The sequence below is a fragment of the Excalfactoria chinensis genome, chromosome 3 (genome assembly GCF_039878825.1).
Source record: "Excalfactoria chinensis isolate bCotChi1 chromosome 3, bCotChi1.hap2, whole genome shotgun sequence".
Lineage (NCBI taxonomy): Eukaryota > Metazoa > Chordata > Aves > Galliformes > Phasianidae > Excalfactoria > Excalfactoria chinensis.
This window is the reverse complement of record NC_092827.1, coordinates 65,422,421-65,444,477: the sequence shown is the minus strand read 5'-3', so window position 1 is coordinate 65,444,477 and position 22,057 is coordinate 65,422,421. Positions and strand designations below refer to the sequence as shown.

The following is a 22,057-nucleotide window of genomic DNA, read 5'->3' as shown; positions in this document are numbered from 1 at the left end:
GGGTGTGGCCTCTTCTATTTGAAAAGTAAACGCAGCCTCTCAGCCGCGAGCAACACCCAGTTCGTTAGGAACAAACTGCCCGCTGTGTTTTTCCGGTACAACATGTGAACTCGGCACCAGGAACCTGCTCCTGCTGCGCACTCCCGGCCGAGCGCCGCCCGTCACGCCCCGGCGGCGCAGCCCCGGCTCCCGCCCGCGGCCGGCAGGTTGCTTTGTGCCGCACAAAGCCGGGCGCTGCCAGGCGCGCACACAAAGCGAAGCCCACCGCCGGGCCCCGGCCCTCCCTCCCCCTCTCTCCTCCTCTCCTCCCGTCTCCCCCACGCTCTCACCGCCGCAACCTACCCCCGGGCGCGGGCCGCGCACCGGCTCCCTGCCCGGCGGCCGCGCGGTGGCGAAGCGGGGGCCGCGGCCTGCGCCGGGCGCGGTGCCTCACCTCCGGGCGGCCCGGGCCACGGGGCCGCGCCGGGGTCGCTCACCTCGGTGGGGGCGCTGATCTCGAACAGGTCCAGCCGGTTCGCGTTCCAGTGGTTGATGATGTCGGCGAGTTTGCGCCGCTCCTCCTCCCGGCTGCCGCCGCCCGACATCCTCGCCGAGCCCGCCGCCGCCGGGAGCCGAGCCGAGCCGGGGCCGCGGCCGGGCCCTCTCCGCCGAGCCCCGGGCGGAGAGCGAACGCGGAGGGGGGGGAGCGGCCCGCCGGGGAGGGGCTCCTCTCGGTGGCGGCCGGCACGGGAGCCTCGGAAACGCCCCGGGATCGGCGCTCCGCTCACGGTCGGCCCCGGCGGACGGCGACGGAGGAGAGAAAGAAGAAGAGGGAAGGGCGGGGGGGCGGGGAGGAGGAAGGATGCCCCGCGCCGGCAGCCGCCGCGATGTCTCCTGGCTCGGCGGCGCCTGTCCCCTCTGCCTGCCCCGAGCCCAGCGAAGCCGCCGCCGCCTTTCTCCGCCCCACTATCGCCCTCCCCTCGCTCGCCGCCTCGCACACCGTCCCGTGCGCGCCCCCGCCCGGCCGCACTCCCGCCCGCCCTCCCGCGGTGCACGCGCGCTCCTGCGGCCGTCACCTCCCCGCACCCAGCGGATGGCGGCGCGCCCCCTCCCTTCCCTTCTCTTCCCTTCTCTTCCCCTCCCCTGCCGTCCCCGAGGCGCGGGGTGGGAGCGGGGGCGCGGCCAGGTGCGGTGGCGGTGTGGGAGGCCGCGGCCCCTCGGAGCGGCGCTGGGCGGCAGCGACGGAGTTCGGCGAGTTCGCCCGCGGGAACAAAGCTCCGTCGGGGCGCGGTGTATTTTCCTGTTTTCCAGCACTTTGACGAAGCCGCCCTCTCGCCCGCTTAGCGGCGGCCTTGGCTCTCCCCACGCAGCCCGGAGAGGAGCGCAGAGAGCGCGGTGCAGCCCGGCGGGGCCTTCGGGGCGCTGCGGGGAAGGAGCTGTCTGTAAAGAGCGTTCTGACATCAATGTCCGCCGCACGAGATACAGCGTCGGACGGGTTTTAGTGCTTCGTAGGAAGATCATTTCCTTGCGGTTTCTCGAAAGAGGTGTCAGGGGCATCACCGGCTGTACGGGATTGCGGAGGGCAGCGTGGCTGTAGGGGCTCGGCTTTGTTTTCTGCCCTGCCCACGTAAGAGATGCGCCCCAATCCATGGTCAGCTGTGGTTGGTGTGCGCAGGGTGTCCCCTGGGCCTGAGGAGCCGGTCCTTGAACTGCCGGCTCTGGGCTGGGCTTCCCGAGTGTGCGCCTCGGTTTGGTTCGGTTCTGTTCAGTTTGGTTTGGTTTCTTCAGGTGGTTAAAAAAAAAGGAGAAACACCGTTCCTTTTCGGTGTCCCCGGCACCGTATTTCAAGCTCCTCTTTGCCGAGAGAATTCAGCGGAGTGGGTTTTGCTGGAGTTTATGAGATAGATTGGGTTATTTGCAGAAGGGATTCCTCAGAGGCCTTGTCTCCATTAAGCAATTACGTTATTGTTTTTACCCAGCAGTGTATAGCTCCTGTGCAAGCGCCAGCAGCTCTGGTTTTACAGCGAAGGTCAGTTATATTTCTGCCCTACATCCCAAACTGTGCCGTGTCAGAGCTCCGAGGACGCAGGGGATCCTGTTCCTTCAGTCCCAAACCCTGGGAGATGTTCAAAGGTCTTTTGAGAGCCCTGGGAGAATCGAGGATGGTGAGGAGGGCGCTTCGAGTCCTTGTAATGTCATCATCCTAAATATAGCATTTATTTCTTTTTTTTGCAGCAACAAAAAGCCCGGATTCTTTATACCAAAGGAAAGAAATCGCACTGTCTGTTTTTTTTCTCCAGATAACTTTGGGTGTTCTGGCAATGCCCACGAAGATCAAGGAGCAGAATAAACTCTGTGATGTGACAGTCAGCAGCCCAGGTGGAGAGCTGCCTGCTCCCTTGGCAGATGACGTTTGCAGAGCAGCACGTGGAAGTGGATACTTGGCTGTGTCCCGATAGTGGTGACACAGGATGAGCTACGTTGGCTGCATTACTTCAAGATTAGAAAGGAGACCTTCGGGTACAGGCTGTGCGTAGATAACCATTTTGCTATTAGTCGCTACACAGGTAAAATTGTTTTTCCTGGTGGAAAGAGGTGGTTGCACTGGGAAAAACTGGCTGCTTGGAGTAGTACAATTAGCAGTGCTGGCGTGCCTGGGTTTTCAAATGCTGAGAAGCACCAGGAATAAACTTATCACTGTGCTGTACCCATGTGATGTGTATAATCAGCTGTGAATTATTTATTTCTATTTTAACTGCAGCTAGTCAGCATTTCTAGAGCACAGCGAGACTCTGGTCTGGATACACACAAATCCCTCAGACTGAGCAGAGGCGGAGCACACTGATGGCATTTCAGTGTCAGTTCCCAGATATCACACATCACAACGAAATATTTCAGTAGCGGCAGCAGCACTGGAAATGCTACTTAATGATCAAATAGCAGGAGCAGCCCCTCTGCTGATAAATGCTTCTCTGAGCTGGACGGTGTGGAAACGGTGTTAAAAGAAGCCAGGCTCACTTGTCCTGCCAAACAGGTTGTTGCCATCCACAGTCGAACTGCAGCAGCCGTAGTGTGACATCAGGCTTTAAGAAAAATCATAACGTAGCCATGAAATGAGCTGTCTGAGAGAACCGGTGGGATCGTATGTGTATGGAGATTGTACTGTTGGTGACAAAGTGTAAAGTCCTGGCCTTCTTGGGAAAAAATCAGTGTGTAGAGAGCTGCAGCATAACGTTACAGCATGCCAACTATTTACTGTGGGAAATGTGTGCTGCTTCACTTACAATCTCTGTTCTTTTCATGGGGGTACTGGAAAAGGAAGTAAAACAGCTGCTGTAAAGCCTGGCAAGTGATGTGATTCTTGTGAACAGTTGTGGGGAAAAAAAATGTAGGGCTATTTATGAATGGAAAGCATTATACAAATACAGTGTAAACAGTTTGGGTGTTTGAGCTACCTTCAAGGCATCTTCAGTTTCAAAGTATTGCATTAAGTCACTTGAAACCGTTGGGTGAAATTTGTCTTCTCTGTTCTTTCTACATTGTGAGAAGACGAAATCAGAATCCTCTTTGAGGAGTTTCCAGTCCAGCTCAGCTTTCCTGTAGGTAGTGCCACTGAATAGATTCAACTCTGTAAATAATCATATATTCGGTAAGAAATTGTGTGGGAGAAGCAGGAGAGCAGAAGAAACTGCTCCATTTGTGAGTGATAAGGAGAAATGATTTGTTACTTCTTTCCTTACTGAACAGTGGAAATGTTCTGTTCTCCTCTAAGGCGCTTAAGACACCTAAGCTACCATAAGCCATTACCGTGATTATTAGTTTAGCCCTGAAAGAATAGTATGTATTTCACAGAACAAATATGACAGATGCCTTTTAGCACAGAGCTTGCAAACTATGTTTTGTCACAGGCGAGAGCAACAACTAGAAAAGAGGTCTATAAAGAAGAAATGCAGAAATATGGGTAGGCTTCTGCAATCCCTTCCATTCTCTGAGACATCAGGAAGCACGGTGCCCGTGTGGTTACCTGCTGCAAGGGGTTCATGGCTGTGCAACTTTGCTCGTTAATCATATTGATGTATATGTATCCCTGGGGGAGCTGGTGGTTGTAAGTAACAAGAGTGTGCAGGATCTCTGTATCTCTGCTCCTGGGCCATTGCAGTCTGTGCAGTGGATGCCCAAGTTTCTCTTGCATAGGGAAGGCTCGCATGAAGGTAAGGTTGTGCTCTGCTGGCCGCCAGCCAGCTGCCCATATGGTTGCCAGAATGAAGCATTAATTTTCTGAGGCAGCGAGTGTCTGAAATACAGTGCCACGCCATGTAAATCAGCACGCTATTGGAAGTTATAAATTCACCGGTAAGATGGAAATTGTTAAAGTAACCCTTACTGTGGCTTCTTGAGTGCGCACATGTTTCTAGAGCAGAAGTATCAGAGTTGTAATTCTGCATAGAGTAATGCAAAGGCTTACAGGAGAGCAGCAGGAACGCTGCAAACCTGGGTCATCAAACTGCAGTCCTTAGGTGGATGGCACACCCACTGAGGTAAATAAATGAGCCTGAATAAGGATTGCAGCTATGGTCGGGATAAACACACATGACTCAGGGAGGGAAGAATTTTTTTGTTGCGCCATTATCTCACCTGTGTGAATTGCACGCACTGTGTACAGTATCAGTTTCTTAGCTTCATTGGTAAATGTAGTACATAAAGGCTACGTGGGCAAATTGATGCTGCATGAAAAATCTTTGCATTTAGATCCCATTTTTCTTACTGTATGAATGCAAGATTTCCACAACCTTGACCTCTTTAAAACAATTAAGTAAGGAGAGGGGAGTAGAGGGGAAAACAGGACGAGTGTGACAGGTTATATAATTGTTTTTTGGAAGTTTTAGGTTTTCAGTGCAATTATCTTTGCTCTATTTTCAGGGAAAGGAAAGAACTGTGCAGTATAAATGGCAGCTAATCACTTACCTGGGTAAATTGATCCTTTGTTTTATGTGTGGATGAATAACAAAATAAAAACTGCTGAAACAATTCCTTGAAGAGGAGGATGCTTCATTTTTATTATAAACAAGACCTTTCCAAGTAATTTGGCAGTGAACTCTTATTCACTTAAGACTTAAGTTCATAGCACTCATGTTCAGGCCTACCTGCGCAAGTAGGTTCAGAGCACAGACTAGTTTCAGGTCTGTCTTTATTGAAGCACGCTCTTTGATCCACGTTCAACAAGATGGACAGGAGTTTGACTGCCTTGGAGCATGTGAATATTCACATTGATTTCAGCAAGATGTCTGACTGTCTTCAGCCAAACCAGTCTTGGAAATGAGAAGCACATGTGAGTCTCTTACTCACAGAGGATCAGGCCCCAGTGAGATGTTTGCAATCAGTGTTGTCCAGTACTGGAATCCTCCTGGTACCTTCAGATTGATACTGAAAGCTTTCCTGGATAATGCTTTTTACCCAGGGAGTGATGTTCTCAACGCAGAAGTGATTAGGACAAATTTAGTGTCTGGTATACACATTAGATTAGGAGATGATCTCTCCTGACCTTGTCTCATATAATTTGAAATGCAATCAGTTAACATTCGGAGAAGATGTAGATGCAACAAAAGCTTTCTACTAGGTTTTTTTTCTTGGTGGTGGTTTTGTGGGGCTTTTTTTGTTTTGTTTAATATGAGATCTCTATTTTGAAGTGTTTCCAACCAAACTGCTGTGTCCTGACAGAGGACTAGAAACTGTCTGACCATAAGAGGGGAAAGCAAGAAACAAGTCCATGTAAAGTTGTCAAGTGGACCATGTAAATTAACCATGGAAATAAACCCTGTCTCTGGAAACTAAGCTCCCCTCCCTGTGATATACTGCATTATTTATATCAATGGTAAAGGTACTTGGGTAGAAGTTGCACATTCCTTTTAAATTGAGGATAGCTCTCCAATCAATAGCCCAAACTAGGCTATTAGTTACAACAATGTATAATCGTTGCAAGGCTCTTTCAACAAGATATAGTGGGTGTTTGGTCTTGTAATTAACCCACCACCATTGGCCACGTATTCTCTCCACCCTGTAATTACTCGACTTAAAAAACACCACCATTCAAAGCGTAAACTGTATAGAACATTAAAACTGTAATGTTTTTAATACTCTCGCAGTGTTTATAACTCATCCATACATTTCAGGAGCAGAAGTCATTTGTCCAGATCTAAGCATACAAGTGAAAACTTTGGTGTAAACCTGTGAAAAGAAAATGCCTGCTCAGAAAAACAAACAAACAAACAGAAAAACCCACACAACAGTCTTCTCTCAGCATGTTTTCCTTAGTAATGCTTTCTCATCCTCAAAGTCTTTGGGCAGAACAAGCATGAAATAGAAACAGGCTTGTGCGTAAGGGTAAAAAGCAACAGAAAGAATCCAGAAAGCCTTCTGTAGAAACCTGCAGTCAGATTTCTTTTATCTAACCTGAATTGTTTAAAAATCAAAACATGAGTGTTAGTGTCGACTCTTTCTAAGGATAGTGGAGAATAGTAGACATTTCCGGAACGATTCAGATCTCTGCCTTGTGACAGGGTTAATCAGCTTATTATTCATGTCCTTGTGCTACCTTTTTGGTCATGGAATCAGAGAAGGGGCCTTTAAGATCACCCAGTTCCAACCCCCCTGCTATAGGTAGGGACGCCTCCTTCTAGACCAGGTTGTTCAGTGTCCCACCCAGCCTGGCATTGAATGCTTCCACTCTCACAGTAAAGAATGTCTTCCTAATGTCTTGTCTAAACCAACCCTCTTCCAGTTTAAAGCCATTTTCCCTCATCCTGTCACTACATGCCCTTATAAAAAGTCCCTTCCCAGCTTTCCTGTAGGCCCCCCTTCAGGTACTGGAAGGCTGCTATAAGGTCCCCCTGGAACCTTCTCTTTTCCAGATGGCTGCAAAGAGCTGAGGTCAATCCCTCCTTGAGAACAATGCCACCAATTCTCAACTTCTTCAAATCTGCAATGTTTTGATTGTATCATGGGCCTTGTTTCAAAGCCCATACCTTGCTTTAGCCAGTGATTTTGTATGACATTATATGGTTATCACATTTCTACAGAGTCCCTCCATCTGCATTAAACCCACTGCATTAAAGCTCAACGAAGCACTTGCTATTCACTTTCTAGAGGTCACAGCTCAGTCCAGCCCAACAGTGTGTAGAAGGAAGTAGCTGGGGAGGTGGGGGGAAGCACATTAGAAAGCTTATTTTACATTGCAGAACAGGACAAAGAGATACTCAGGCTACATCTGAAAGCACTTCCTTTTTAGTTGGCTAAGTTCGTCCATATGAAATTTTCTGCTGCCTCACCTCCTAGCATGGGTGTCTGCTCTTAGCACTGCATCTGCCAGCACAGGAATACTGGGTAATTACACTCTGAAATGACTGAGCCCTGACTCTTCTCTGTGAGACCAACCTTTAATAGGAGGCTGTGCATTTTTTCCTCTAACACCCTCACCTTTCATCCTGTGCCACTCCTTGACTGTGGGAAGGGACAAAGCCAAAATCATAGAGGTGATTCCTTTGGATCTTTCTAAACTCACTGATCATAAAGCTTTGACCTACTAGCCAGTGGTACGGTACCTTGCATTCTGCAACCTCTGCTTGTTTCTCTAACCAAAAGCCTTGTTTTTCATACCTTTCCACTTTCTGTCTGGTCATTACTGTCTTTTCTCCTTATTGTGTAGCAATATGTGTGTTGCTTTGAGGCAGGGACTGTCTTCTCATTGTGTGCACGTGCAGCATATAGCACCACTTGAAACACTCGGGCCATTACCACATGATAAATATTAAAACCCGCTGGCAAGCAAGTGTGACTACCAGGTCCTGGTACAATTATCATCAGCATTTTGTATCCTTGGCTGGATCATTTTCTCCCAGGAGAGCAATTTAGTACAACAACAGTGAATGGAAAAATCAGACCATCTCCTGGCAGTACAGGAAGGCTGACACAATGGCAGCTAGAACCTGTTAATTAACCTGTCATGCACAATATACAGCCTCATAGGTAATTTAAGAAATATGTGCTCTTCCTTTACTGTTACCCAACAAGCACTGTGGGATCTAGTTAAGCAAATCTCAAACATGGTGTGTTCCACCTTACAAGTACCTTCAGGGTCAGCAGCTCTTACACAAACACCCCTTCTTCTAAATGTAAAATTTCTGCTTACAGACTGTTGTGCTCACATTGTAGAAGAGAACTTAGCAGTTGTCAAACTAACAAACAAACCAGAAGCAGTTTGGAAGCAGATTTGTCTTGAACCAAGTACTGTTTCTGAGGCATATAACTACAGAAGATTTTCCAGGTCCAGCACTGAAGGTCAAGCAAATGAAAAGAATTATCAGTCATTAAGACAAAGGTTATGGAGGACAGATCTCTGGGCAAAGGATCACCTGAATCACGTTACTTCTACATTTCAAAACAGGAGTATCACCACTTCCCTTTTTTCTGGCTAAAGTTAGAAGCATATGCACAGAAATAGGCACCTAGATTAGTGACCTGTTTTCCAAAGTGCTGTAAACTCCCAGTCATCAAAGGCACCTTTAAGTCCTCACTTACAAATGTAGACCACAAGGCATGAAAATGTGTCCTTTGTCTCCCAGCAATACTTCTCTGAGTATGAGAATTCAATAGGAAAGCTGTGCAAAAAAAAATTCTTCCTATCTGAAGTGATTGTGGTGGGTGGATATTAACCACACTGTGTGACACATTCCTGGAGCTGATTGCTGCTGCACCAGTGCAGAAGTGCTTCCTGATGTTTAGACAGAGCCTACTGTGTTCCAGTTTGTGCCCATTGCCTCTTGTCATGGCAGAGGGCACCACTGTAAAGAGTTTGGCCCTGTCCTCTTTGCACCCCTTGCCTCACAGTTATACACATTGATGTAATCCCCCTGGAGCCTCCTCCACAATGAAAAATCTCATCTCTGTCTTCTCATAGGACAGGTGCTCCAGTCCTTTCATCATATTGGTGGCCCTCCATTGGACTCTTTACAGTATGCCATGGCTCTTGTACTGTACTTTCTAAGCCCTGCTTCTGACACGATAAAGATCAGCCACCCTGGACCCATCTGCATGTGCTTTATGCTATCCGTTTACAGCCGCTTTGAGCGAGCAAGTGTTACAAAGCACACTGCAGAATCAAGAAGTAAGCCTTCCGGGCCTCCAGTTACATCACCAGCAGCACCTTAAACCTAGGGTGGGCTTCCCAAGGCCCAGGTATCTCTGCTTGAGTAGAGTGCTTTGAAATGTCCACCCTGCTTTGGATTTCTTTGCAGTTACTGACACTAATCTGACTATCACAGCTACCATCACAGACATTATGGCATGGTGAAATTACAGCTCCTTCCTATTAGAGCTTTTGATTGGCAATAGTCAAAAGAAATATCAGCTGATAAGGAGACAGTACAGAAAATGCCCTATTCCAGATATGAGTGGTGATCCAAAAGCCCTGGTGTGGAAGGAGTGATGAAAATCTATACGCTCATCTATACACTAACAGACTGTGAAGGCTTAGGAAGAGATACCAAGACCCTTTACTGCACTTGCAAATGTATCCTGAGTTTTCTAAGGGGATTCTAGCACCCAGTACAATGCTGGGCTGTACTGTGCTGTTTCAACTCAGAGTACACAGCATTATTGGACTTATTAAAAAGTGCATAACTGAGGGAATGTTCTCTCATGCACACAGCAGCTGTCTTTCTAGCCATACATCTTGAAAACACAGGTAGTACAGTTTAAGGAGGAACTATTGTAATTCTATCAGCAGTAGTACTGCTACTTTAGTTCTTTACAACAGCTCTTTTTGAAGTCTGGAAGCAAATGGAGCTTCTAAACACAAATCTCTCCATACACAAATAAATACGTCTACTTAATAGTACTTCTTTTTCCGTGTCGTGTTTGTAGGCCAAGAAGTTACGTCACATTAAGGATGATATAAAGCTCAGTCCTAATAATCTGATGGATTGCTTTGAGGAAGGTGCTAACGCACCCTTAAGGAAAGCAGCGGTGGTGTTCTTCACTGGATCATAAATTGCTTGTAATGACTCTTGAGACCGTACACATATATGATAACTCTTGACTTGTTAAGGATTATATGTTCTTGTTAAACACAGTGCATGTGCTACTGAAGGTCAGGGAATACTGTCACTGTTAATAATTCCTGCAGTAAGTATCTCTGCTCACCGGTCAGCTTTGTGATTTCTGACTCAGAACAAATTCCATGACATACACGTTAGGAAAGGTAAAAAACATGCAGCGCTATTAAAAACACGCTTTCAAAAATATTTACAAGATCTTTCAAACTCCTACTCATTTGCATTTGTCCCCGGAAAGCAGAAATACCAGCGTTACAGCCCTCATCCTTTCAGCAAGAATAATACATTGAAACAGATTTAAAGAAAATAATAATTTAATGCTGTCATAGGCAAATGAGCTCAAAGGGCTCCATTAGACAAAGCAGAGAAGAAAAAAAAGTCTTAAGAAACTCTTATTCCTTTTTAATATAATTCTTTTCCTTAAATAGCATCTTAAGGAAACCGCAGCTGCCCAGCTTGGCTGTGCTATCTGTTCAACTTCTGGGTTACCTGCACAGGAGACTGAAAAGGGTTATTCCAAGTTTCGCACCAGTGCTAGATAAACAAAATTATACCAGACCTAAAATGAATTAAGCAGCAAAAAACCCAGGCTAACATGTTAAAATGAACTTCTCGCTGCTGATTTGATGTTTTCCATGCAAAGCCAAGATCCTTTGATGTAAATGGATTTGCTATTGACTACGACAGGAGCAAAACTGAAGCTCATCCGTGCTTCAAGACTTTTTGCAAAGGGATTTGGTATCCTTTCTGAATAGTGATAAAACAAAAGCAGCACTGAAGGTGTGATAAATGCAGAGAAGGAACAAGAGCAGAACAAAAAAAGGCTGTCAGTTTTAGAAGTCTCTCTTCCCACTCTACCTTTTCCATTTTTCCAGTCTTGCTTTTTCCTCTCTTTCTTTGTTGCTTCTTTCTCCTTCTTCTCATTCTTTCCATTTTCTTCTCCTTTCCTTGCCCTTTTTCTTTCTTTCCATTTTCTTTCCATTTTCTTTCCATTTTCTTTCCATTTTCTTTCCATTTTCTTTCCATTTTCTTTCCATTTTCTTTCCATTTTCTTTCCATTTTCTTTCCATTTTCTCTTCTCTTCTCTTCTCTTCTCTTCTCTTCTCTTCTCTTCTCTTCTCTTCTCTTCTCTTCTCTTCTCTTCTCTTCTCTTCTCTTCTCTTCTCTTCTCTTCTCTTCTCTCCTCTCCTCTCCTCTCCTCTCCTCTCCTCTCCTCTCCTCTCCTCTCCTCTCCTCTCCTCTCCTCTCCTCTCCTCTCCTCTCCTCTCCTCTCCTCTCCTCTCCTCTCCTCTCCTCTCCTCTCCTCTCCTCTCCTCTCCTCTCCTCTCCTCTCCTCTCCTCTCCTCTCCTCTCCTCTCCTCTCCTCTCCTCTCCTCTCCTCTCCTCTCCTCTCCTCTCCTCTCCTCTCCTCTCCTCTCCTCTCCTCTCCTCTCCTCTCCTCTCCTCTCCTCTCCTCTCCTCTCCTCTCCTCTCCTCTCCTCTCTTCTCTTTTTTCCTCATTCTGAAAAGTGCTTTAATTATTGTTAAGTTCCACTTAAGTAAAAAAGTAACACAGTTCTTGCTAAGTTACACATATGCTTGCATATCTTTCCTGACTAACAATTATGTGAAGTCAGGCTGTAATTTGGTTGTTCAAGGATTTCTCCAGCTGATAAGGAGATGTTTGCCAATGTTGCCTTTAGCGCAGACAAGCTGCACTCACTGTGGTTTCTCTGTTGAAAGAGAAACAAGGGGCCCTTATAGAGGGCACTTCAGCTTGGGGTTCTGATGCACTTGTTCTTAATCAACCCAGGAAACATATACATAAAGTCAGAAAAGGGAGAGAACACAACTGTTTGTGCTAAGGGCTTGTATCATGCTGTGGCCCATCCTTGATCACTTGATGTTTTCATAGGGGTGTTCTAATCCACCAGGCTTTGGCACCTGCCTTATTCCTATGCTTAAGTTCTTAATGAAGCGATTTTCCTAAACTAAATGCCTGCGTTGTTCCTAAGACAAGACAGAAGGAAACTCCTCTACCTTGGAGAGAGATCCTGTCTGATGGAATTTGAATATCCAAGTTGGGCAGACAAGTTCCCTTGTGGGAATGCTCCTCTTCTCTGACATGCCAAACCGGTGAGTTTGCCTTGGTTTTTGAAACTGCTATACCTCAAAGAGTGGGTATAGCCTGCCACGTGGGAAGACTCAGTATCCACTGACTGTCAAGTCTCTGCTGAGTTAGGGAAGAAGTCAGACCACGATTTCGGTCTTTCTCCTTGCCAAAGCTCTTCAAAATCATGAACCAACCTAATAGTTGCTTATGAAAATTAGGGTATGAACATTAATCATAACTGGGAGAGAGCATAGGAATTCCCATTGTACAGAGGAGGAAGCAGAAATGGAGTGAGTCAATGAAGCAGGAAGAGAAGGCAGGCTTCTGGCTTCTCATTCTCCTCCCTACCTACTCACCACTGTACATACAGTAGGTACCTGTCACACTGCTTTTGACTCTGACTTATATGAGGTATTTGTAAACATGTGTATTCTGAGCTGTCACTGAACAGAACCTGTGGTTGCCACCCCGGGCTGAAGCCCTGTCACAAGCCCTGGATCTGTCCACAGGCTCAGGCAAGTGCTGCTCCAAATGGCTCACCGTGTCTGAGGAACTTTAGAGCGGGTGGAGGGGAGGGAAGGTGCAAGTGCATCTTCCATACCCAGCAGCAGCACCAGCCTCTGCATGCCACCTGCCTGTTTGCTGCCAGATTCTCCTTGAAAGTGCTATGCATAAGGGCTTCTGCATTTACAATCTGTTTCTGAAGCATAGTACTCAAAGGTGAAGAGTCTCATTATAGACAGATCTGTTAGAGCTGGAGGCTGACAAGGAAGAACTTGGATCTGAATAGCAGTGTCTCCATTTGCACCATTCTTGGATCAACCACCTACAGACAGGACTCCACCTCTCTGTTGTGACTTTCTCAGTTAAATCCTGGCACAAGTTGTGTTCAAGCTAAAGGAAAAAGTTCCTACTTAGGCACCAGGCAAAGATGATATCCTGAAAGTTCAGGCTGTACCTGATAAATAAGTGCTGAAGGATGTCTGGAAGAGGAGCTAGCAGCCAAGGCATGCAGAAGGAATAGATTGCAGGACTCAGAGGGAGTTTTAAGGGTTACTCAAATTATGTACTCATGGATGTCAGCAGTGCTGGCAATTTGCCTTCTACATAGTGGCAGTATCAGCTCAAATCTACTTTATGGCTCCCTACAAAAAGCATGTGTTTTCTGCAAAGAGAAACTGTGCAGATTCAGTACAAATTGACCTATCTGTTAAACTGGAAAAAAATCAACCTATTATGTTAATACATTCAATAAAAATTATTACTCTACCAGTGCTTAATACCCTGATTCTAGCAATCAGATAAGCAAAACCTTAGTCATATGGATAAGAATGGAAAAAATCTTTATCAAGAGAGTGTCAATTTTAATAATTGCATGTTTGATTTCCATGGCGAATTTCATGTGTCACTCATGTCTCTTAAACAACAGCAGCATAGAATTGGCAGTCCTGTGGAAGATAGACTCGCTTATTTGCTTTCACCTAAGCTTGTTTTGGTACAGAAACACATTAGTTGCTTTATGATGTTTTTGCATTCAGGTGTAAGTGTGGCTTATGTCATTCAGGTCTGAAATATATCCACACCAACATCAAGGCAAAACATTTCAGCAGAGCTATGTTGATTTACACTAGCTGCAGTTCTGGTAAGTTTTTAAAGGCTCTGTTGTAGTGACCCAAATACAGTGCAAAGCCAGAGTGGAATACATAAGAATGCTGACATCTAGCTATAGCTCAGATGTATGTAGCTATATAACTACAATGCATGAATACACATTCCACTCTTCAGCATTTGTCATGAGATTACTGTAAGTGGATGCAACTGAATGACTGTAAGTCTGCTCATTTCTTATGAATGTCAGTCACAGTGCCACTGCAACTGTAGATCAAGGTGTACAATATTCATGTTCCCTTTGTATTCTTATGGCAACAATCCATATCGTTATGGGAATGCAGCCAGCTGTGGCAGCTCACATAGCTATGATGACCAGCTCCAGCAGCGGTCCATCAGCCCAGACTTCCCTCCATTATGACTGTGGTCATGAGCCCTGAGGTACCAGACCTCTGAATATCAAATATATGCTCCCCAAGTCTTCTTGTGTGGAACAGAGTAGGAAGGGTTACTGGAACTGGAAAAGATCAGAGAAAGAATCAATGTGAACGTAAAGAACAGAAAATTAAAAGAGAGGGACAGAAGGATGAGAATTTGTGCAGAAAAGAAATGCAGGGTAAAAAACATGTAGAAAGATAAAGAAGCAAGTTTCTAAGTGATTGCAAGGGAATGCTTCCATCAAAACACTGGTATTACAGCTTTGAAACCATCTCTGGACTGTAGTTCTTGGCAGTGTTCACTACATATGGCAGCAATTCCTGGTCATCAACAATAGGGATCTGTAAAACCCAGATTTCCTGCAGGGGAAGAGCAATTTGAGAAATGCAAACTTGATATACCGTTTATTGCTTTACATGAATTTCACTCCTGATTGACTTTAAAACAGCTTTTCCCTTGCAAGATGATATTTCCAGTTGACAAACAACTTGTCTTGGAGCCCATTTGTGTGCTAGGAAAATACTGTGTATCAGCTGTTTCTGAGAAAAAAAAAAACCTCACCATAATGAAATTTGTCTTTTAGAATAACCATGCAAAATAGTGCTGATCAGCAAATGCTTAGTAACTAACATGGTTAAATAGTTTCTTTTAAATCAGTGACTTTATGCTGAACTTTCTCTCGGTTGTTTTCACAGTGTTATCTCAAGACCATTCACCCAGATAGGACCATGCCAGTTTCCTCAAAAATGCTCTTCCTTCTATGGATTTGGAATAAATTTGGAGCAGGAAGGCACTGTGAGAAGCAAAACACAGACTCTATCAAAGTACTTTTTAAAGTAGGATTCTTTGCAGTCGATGTTGGTTAGGGTTAGGCTGAAAGTTTATGATAACTTGTTGAACTTTCAGATAGGTCTTGTATCAGGTTTGTCCAGAGACTTTGAAGAGAAGCTCTGGAAGATAAAAAAAAAAAAAGCCAGCCCCCCAAAACAAGATACAGAAAACTGGTGTTCCAAAATTTCTGTGAACATCCACCTTGGGCAGAGAAAAGTCACGGCACTAGTGAGCACACCCTGGCAGCATGTGACTAGTCATCTTGAACTGAACAAAAATCTGTTCGAGAGATGTGATGTCCAGCAGATCTCCATCTGGTTTATTGGCTGCAGTCCTAAGTCTCACTTTGTGTTAGGATCCAGAAGACCAAATGAGCTGCAGTGTTTTCAGACTCCAGCTATCTTCAGAAATTTATTTATTTATTTGTTTATTCTTTCCTGTACTTCTATGCTGCGAAATGACTCATTCTTTTTACGTTCCTTAGTCTGGGGCGTGAAAGCCCGCAACTCAAATGCATGCATATGGGCATGTATGCATATGTAGACTCGATCTGGACAAGGCTTTACTGTGCAAACATTGTTCTATAAGATTGTTTTCCAGACTATATTGCGCGTTTATAAGTCTGACAAGGACCAAGTCATTATCTACAATCCTAAACTGTAAATATAAATATAGTTTTCAAACTCATCAAATCAGTAAACATTGCTGAGGATAGAGGTGGGGAGAGGTAATGCATAGATTTTCAAGGTTGCCAATATATTCTTCAATAGCAAGCTGTCTGCTTAAGTTTATGTTTAAGAACATGTCTAAGAAGAAAGACTTAATAATTGTCCCTGAAACAATGAGGTTGTTGGATGACAGTTTTATGACAGAACAAAGAAGGACAACATTTTCAATCACAATTTGACTGACTTTGATTAAATCCCTCAGTTGTGCTCTCTAAGCAAAGGACATCCATCCTCTTAGATTCTCTGAAGATGCAGAGGAACTGATTATTTTTGAAGTAATTTGACTAAATTCCCACATAATATTGAGACTCATCTGACTTCGGTATGATGGTTGTAATTAATTCTAAATAAGTAATGGTTGGATATTAAAAGTATTTTATCTTTTGTTTAAGTTTCTGAATTAGTGATTGCAGTAGATACTGAATTTCGTTTCTTACAACACTCAAGCTCTGTGAGACCATCGACTGGTCAACCTAAACACCTGGCCATGTTTTCCTAATGCTCCTTCCTGATCACTGTCCAATTTCTTCTGCCTAAACCTCCTACTGAACTGTGCTAGTTGAGTTTAGTTGTTGTTTTAAAGCTGATTGAGGAGAACAAAAAGTTCTGTCTTAGAATGCTTCCATTTAAAATGTTCTACATTAAGCTAAAGCTTGTTTTTGTTTAGCACAAAGCACTTGGAAACAGAATAAAACTGAGCCTAAGCTGCAAACAGACAGAATGTGCAGATGCCACGAGTGGCTGAAGCTAACATCTCAGCTGTGCATCCATGTGTTCTATGATGTAGCACTGAAACCACTGGGGACTGGCAGAGATTGATGGGTTTAGCTGTGCTCCTTAGCACGATGTGCCTCATAGAGTCTCTTCCTCACTATCTCTGCTGTCCTGTCCTCCATGCCAACACCCAAGTTGCTCATGAAACTGTCCCTCTGCTGTCACAATGGGATGCCCTGGGAAAACCAAAATTTAGTAAGGATTTGCTTTTTGCTGTCCAGCATCCAACAGAGAATTCAGGTGCCTATAACTGGGCTGTTGCAATGCCTGTTCCTCTGCATGCTAAGCTTATGGACTTGATTGCCTAGAGAGAGCATGAAAAAGGTGAGTGACTCAAACTAGGGTGCAAATAGAGCACATGCTGAATAAGGCGGTGCCCGATGTCAGTGTGCTTCTGCCAGGTATCCCAACAGAGAAACACTGGATGCAGCTGCATTTGCACATTCTCTATAAAATGTCACTGTGCTTACTCCTATCAAAAAGCTGACAGAGTGTGTGCATCTCCTGCGTGTATAATAAATAAGCTGTTCAGGAAACCATGAGAAGAGGGAACTCTTCATGCAGCCAAGGGCTTGCGAGCACACAAGTAATTCACTGCACCCTGCTTACAAAAAATTGCTCTGTGTTTTACCATTGGCATGCTATTATCTCAATAGCTTGTAATTTTGAGTGAGTATATGAGCATTCATTTGATTTTATACCTTTACTGCTAATCTCCGGGATGAAGACGAGGAGAGAGCTTCTGGTGTGTTTTATGAATTCCAAGTACCATCTGCATTCCAAAATATCTAAGCAAGGACTGTTCATTAGATCCACTGGAAATGTGTTAGCATTTTACAGAGATCGCTGCACGCATTTCGCTGAAGTGACAGGCAGAGCACACTCCTACTTTCTGTCCCCATATGTTAGCTGCTTTGGGCAGGAGGGGTGAAACAGAAGGTTCCCAGAGTTCCCTTCTATCCTCAACTGCTCTGTAACTCTGTGATTTGATGTGTAAAATGCCAGTTGAGAGGAATGTTTCATTGATCCTTTCAAGCAATTGGGTTTGCTTCAGAACTGCCAGGGAAATGGGGATGCTGATATAAAAAGAAGCACAGACAGGATACTTTCACAAATTCTGAAAAGGGAGGAAATGAGAGAAATCACAGTTGCATCACTTTCACCAGAAAGGGAAGTGAAAACCACAGGGGAAACCATCAAAACCAACTGTGTCACATCTTCCTGTGTGCAAATGTTTTATAGCGGGGAGCTGGCACGGCACCTACTTCATCTGACTGCCTACTGAAGGACAACTGTCAAATACCAGCATCTGCAAACTGTTATTTGTTTATGGTGGACACGTATTCTCCTTCAATCAAAACTCGATTTCTGACCTTTTGCTTGAAAATGAAAGGGAAGGAAAGATCTTTTTCAGTTAAAGGAATATAAAAATGGATAAAAAGGAAACTTACTTTGAAGCACCTTTTTATTGCACCTGCCCTTGCTGAAGAACTTTGTCTCCTCCCTAATGTCAAATAATAAGAGTGAAGACTCGTGTTTTGATCAAGCTGTGTCAGAATGAAGAGTCCAAAACCAACATTTGTGTCTCAGTGTCTTCTGAGCTCAGCTTTAAAGGCAGGCTTTTGGCTCCCTCATTACTCTTTGCCTGCTGCTCACAAAGGAATGACCGCCAGACTCACCAGCAATGTGCCAGCACGCCAGCTGGGTTGAGTCCGCAGGGCCAGCAGCCACCCACATCAGCATCAACACTTGGATCAGCGGAAATAGATCTCGATCTGCTCTATTTTCATCTCAGATCTAAAGGAGGAGCAAAATGTGTCTGGGCCTGTCTTACTGACACTGTGTGTGGGGTCTGCCCAGCTGCCATGCCGCACAAGTCAGGGACCATCGCCCAGACCTTGCTGGCTTCAGAGAAGGGCACGTCAACCATATCTGCATACCTCTGGTCATAATGTGGTCTGGGAATGCTCCACCACAGCCACAGGGACTGTGTGGATGAGGAAATGCTTACGCCAAAAGAGGAATACATCCAGGAGGAGGAACAGCTTAGATGGAAATCTGCCAATCCTTTTAATGCAGCATCTACCTCACACTTCTTATCGACACATCTCAAAGAGCTTCCCTGCCTTTGATTCCAAATCATCATTTTTTCACACCTTGCTATCTGTGCTCCTGTAATGGATTGTCTGCAATGTGATAATTTCAAAACACAGTCTGTTTTTGAAGGCTTAGACTGAAGAGCAGTAGAGCTCCTTCTAAGATACACAGGAGTACAAGACAAAGAGTTATTAAAACCTGGAAGGTGGCGATAAATAGTGATGTGAAATAAGCAAATGGCAATTAACAACAACCTGCTAGTAGCTTAGAATACCAGGCAAAGCATGATGAACTTGCAATCAATTAAAGACAGTGAACAAGCGTTCTGTTAGAGTCAGTCAGCCAGCACACAATCAGTCAACAGCAAAGCAGAATTGGAAGATGGGGAATAATACTAATAGCAGGCAGAAAATACATGCACTGACACCTTGGTAGGATGCTCCTTGGAAGACCACAGACCTGCATGTGTTTGTAAGCCAGGGATGCAGAAGGAGAGGAAGTGTACCAACAGGACGCTTCTGTACATCAAAGAGGGGTAAAAATGGGCTGGTTGTCAGAGTCCCAGCAGAAGTCCCATATCAGATTTCAGACGCTCTTTGAATTCATGCCACACCTTAAGTAGGAAGATAGAGGTGCCCATAAAGTTGTCTCCTTTCAGAAGATATTGTCAGGGGAGAGGCTGGAGTGATTTGTAACAGACCGGTAGCTCTGATAAACAGTTGGGTTGTGGCTCCAATTTAGACTGCCCTCCACCACCATCCCGGTACTTCTGCAGGGAACAGCAACTACCTTTTTTGCTACTCTTTTAAGCAGCAGTGTTCAAATATTTCATATGAAATCAATGGAACTGACACCAGCCAAGAAAGTGCTGTTGAATCATCCCCCTACAGCTTCCCTAAAAGTGCTGCCATTCGTTCCCTGGGACTTCTTCTGGGTTTGGATCTAAGACTTGTTTGTGACACACGGGCAGGACATAATTAGTCTGAGAAGAAATACCTGTTGTTCAAGATGAAACATCACTGATATAAGAATTACAAAATCACCTTCAGAGATTCTTTTTAGTCATAGATTTTACCCAGAGGGTTTGACCTGAGAGCCTAACGCAAGTCTCTGAGACAGGCAATGGCAACCTCTCCCACTTTAGCTGCAGTTCTTAAGTCCTCTGGATTCCTGCCACACTACCAGAAGTGTGCTAAGTGCCATATGTGTCTGCTGTGCTACCTCCCAAAATGTGTCAAAAAGGCATTTCAAAGAACATGGCAATGGCACCCTGGCATTTTGTGCCATACTGTCCTCCCCCAGCCAGCCCTTTTGTTGTATGAAGTTTGCCAGCCTACCAGCCTTTACCCACACCGTGCTCTGAGCTGTGACAGAGGTTTGTACCCCACAGTGTTGGAAGTGGGGTGCAAGCTTCCTGTGGTAATTACCCAAGAAACAAGAAGAAAACTCAACCTGATGAACAACTTGCTGTGTCCTGCAGAAGTGAGCTGCAGTGTTTTCTTCTGTGCCATTCACATCTCATGGCTCCCTTGCATCTTCCGCATGCTCACAGAACAGCTTTTGTTTTGTTTGCTGACTTTGGAAATGCTGAGAAATACTGTCTGAGTGCTGGATTGTCTATGGCAAAGAAGCTGCTCTGTCAGGCTCTAAGATGCTGTAATGCTCTGTACTGTGATCTGCCCTTGAAACTTCAAAAAAAGCCAAAAAATACAGCTGCTGCAGAACTACTTTTCCAGCCCCCAGCTCACAAGAGTCACAGTTTCTGCTTCACTGCCTGCTCTGGCTGACTCCAAGTCAGCAGCATACTTTAGCATTTTGCAGCCAGAAACTTGATCGAAACAGCAGTCTTGGCACCACAGAGCTGCTGGTAGCCACGAGCTACAGCTGGGATGGTACAAGGCTTACCTGGTAGGAAAATGAAGCCACATTTTCTTTGCTGCTGTGACACAAGGGTAAGTTCATTTGAAGGGACATTGGACCCATGTTAGATGGCAGTGCCAAGACCCACCAGATTCACCACAGTAAGAGAGAAATCCTGGGAGAATAAGTGTGCTCCACCTCTGGTGTCAGTTTAACAGGCTGAGATTCTGGTTACAGGTGCCTGGTGGATGCCTCCTTTCAGGTTGTGTCACACAAAGTTGGCGTGGTAGTACAAGTCTAGGACAAGGACTTCAGTTCCTCCTTCTGCTTCTCCTCTCCCATCTCCCCGGAAAACTTCTCCCTTCATTGTCTGGGCACCCTGAAGAGTGAAGACCCAGATGTTGGGCACCATGCTACAGATTTCCTTTGGCAAAAAAGGTAAGGAGCTATAGCTGCACTTTTTCTAACTTCATCTGAACTAAACAAGCTTTAAAAATGTATTCAGTCTTATTACGATAAGTGATAAGTATTATGGTAAATATCTCATTGTATCTGGCCCATCATTAAATATGCTTTTGTCTTTTTTTTCTTCTCTTGAAATCAAACAATGCTTTGTGTCGGGCACTTTCTTTTCTCTCCCCTTTGCAGTAAAACAGCAAGAGCCAAGAGATGTGGGGAGACTGAAATACCCCTGTGAAACATGGGCAGGCTGAAGACATGGCCCCAAGTTTGTTGGTCCTGGCAGACCTCAGTAAGAAAGGAGCAGATTGGGGCAAAGCATTGGCTGCATGCCTCGTAGGATGTACCACATTGCTGCCAGAGATGGAGGAAAACCAGAGGCTTTGACAAATCATGTGCCTCTAAATGGGCTGCATGAAGAATGGAGATGGGAAAGGGCTGCACTGGGCTGCCCAGCATGGTGGACAGCAGGAGGACAGAAGACAGGGAAAAGACCCAAGAATTAGGAGATCATTTACCATGTCAAAGGCAGAAAATACATAAAAAGGAGAGCCGGTGGTCCAGCACAGTGAATTGAAAGGCCAGCAGAGCATGACCCAGAGGGGGAAATTTTGGCCCCACAGGGACTTACCACTTCTCAGATTATATTCTCTTCCAGAGGCCCTCAAAACAGGGGGAGGAAGAATAAAAAGAAAGGAATATTCTGTTTTCCCTATTAAAGCCTTGATAAATCTCAGCAGACAGTATTCTCCCTCTTGGCAGTCAGATCCTTTTTCTCTCCCAATAAAACAGCCTCTGGAGAGCAACTTAGATGAACAACTTGACTAGAGCAGCTTAGGACAGCACGTGCCGCCCTCAGTGGCCAGATTGAAATCTGAACTCCTGCCCCTTCCATGCGCATGAGTTCATGTTTTGGCAAGTTCACAGAGTTTCTAAACAATTATATGTTTAGTTTACTGGTCCAAAAGGGGAAGCCACTACAGACAAGTAAATAATACACAGAGATAAGTTTCTTGAGAAATTAAGGTCTCAATGAATACACAAATATACAAAGGATGTATAAATAAATGACATTTATAAAT

The 22,057-nt window shown here is 45.0% G+C and overlaps 2 protein-coding genes across 22 annotated transcripts in view; one reads left to right on the top strand and one right to left on the bottom strand.

The window, feature by feature from the left end:
- The window catches only part of AFDN (afadin, adherens junction formation factor), a 108,597-nt gene extending 107,607 nt beyond the window's left edge, over nt 1–990 (bottom strand). For 10 of the 21 annotated variants that reach the window (XM_072331220.1, XM_072331224.1, XM_072331232.1 and 7 more), the window contains exon 1: nt 477–989. In XM_072331220.1, coding sequence (XP_072187321.1) covers nt 477–584 — 108 coding nt within the window. In that variant the 5' untranslated portion in view covers nt 585–989. Of the gene's footprint in view, nt 1–476 lie in introns of all 21 variants that reach the window. The other 11 variants (XM_072331228.1, XM_072331230.1, XM_072331223.1 and 8 more) reach the window with 2 other exon arrangements.
- On the top strand, nt 842–3,319 carry LOC140249506 (uncharacterized). The gene is made up of 3 exons (XM_072331242.1): nt 842–1,523; nt 1,959–2,144; nt 2,280–3,319. The coding sequence occupies exons 1-3, from the start codon at nt 842–844 to the stop codon at nt 2,327–2,329; spliced, it is 918 nt and encodes a 305-aa protein (XP_072187343.1). The 3' UTR covers nt 2,330–3,319.
- The last annotated feature ends 18,738 nt before the right edge of the window (nt 3,320–22,057 follow it).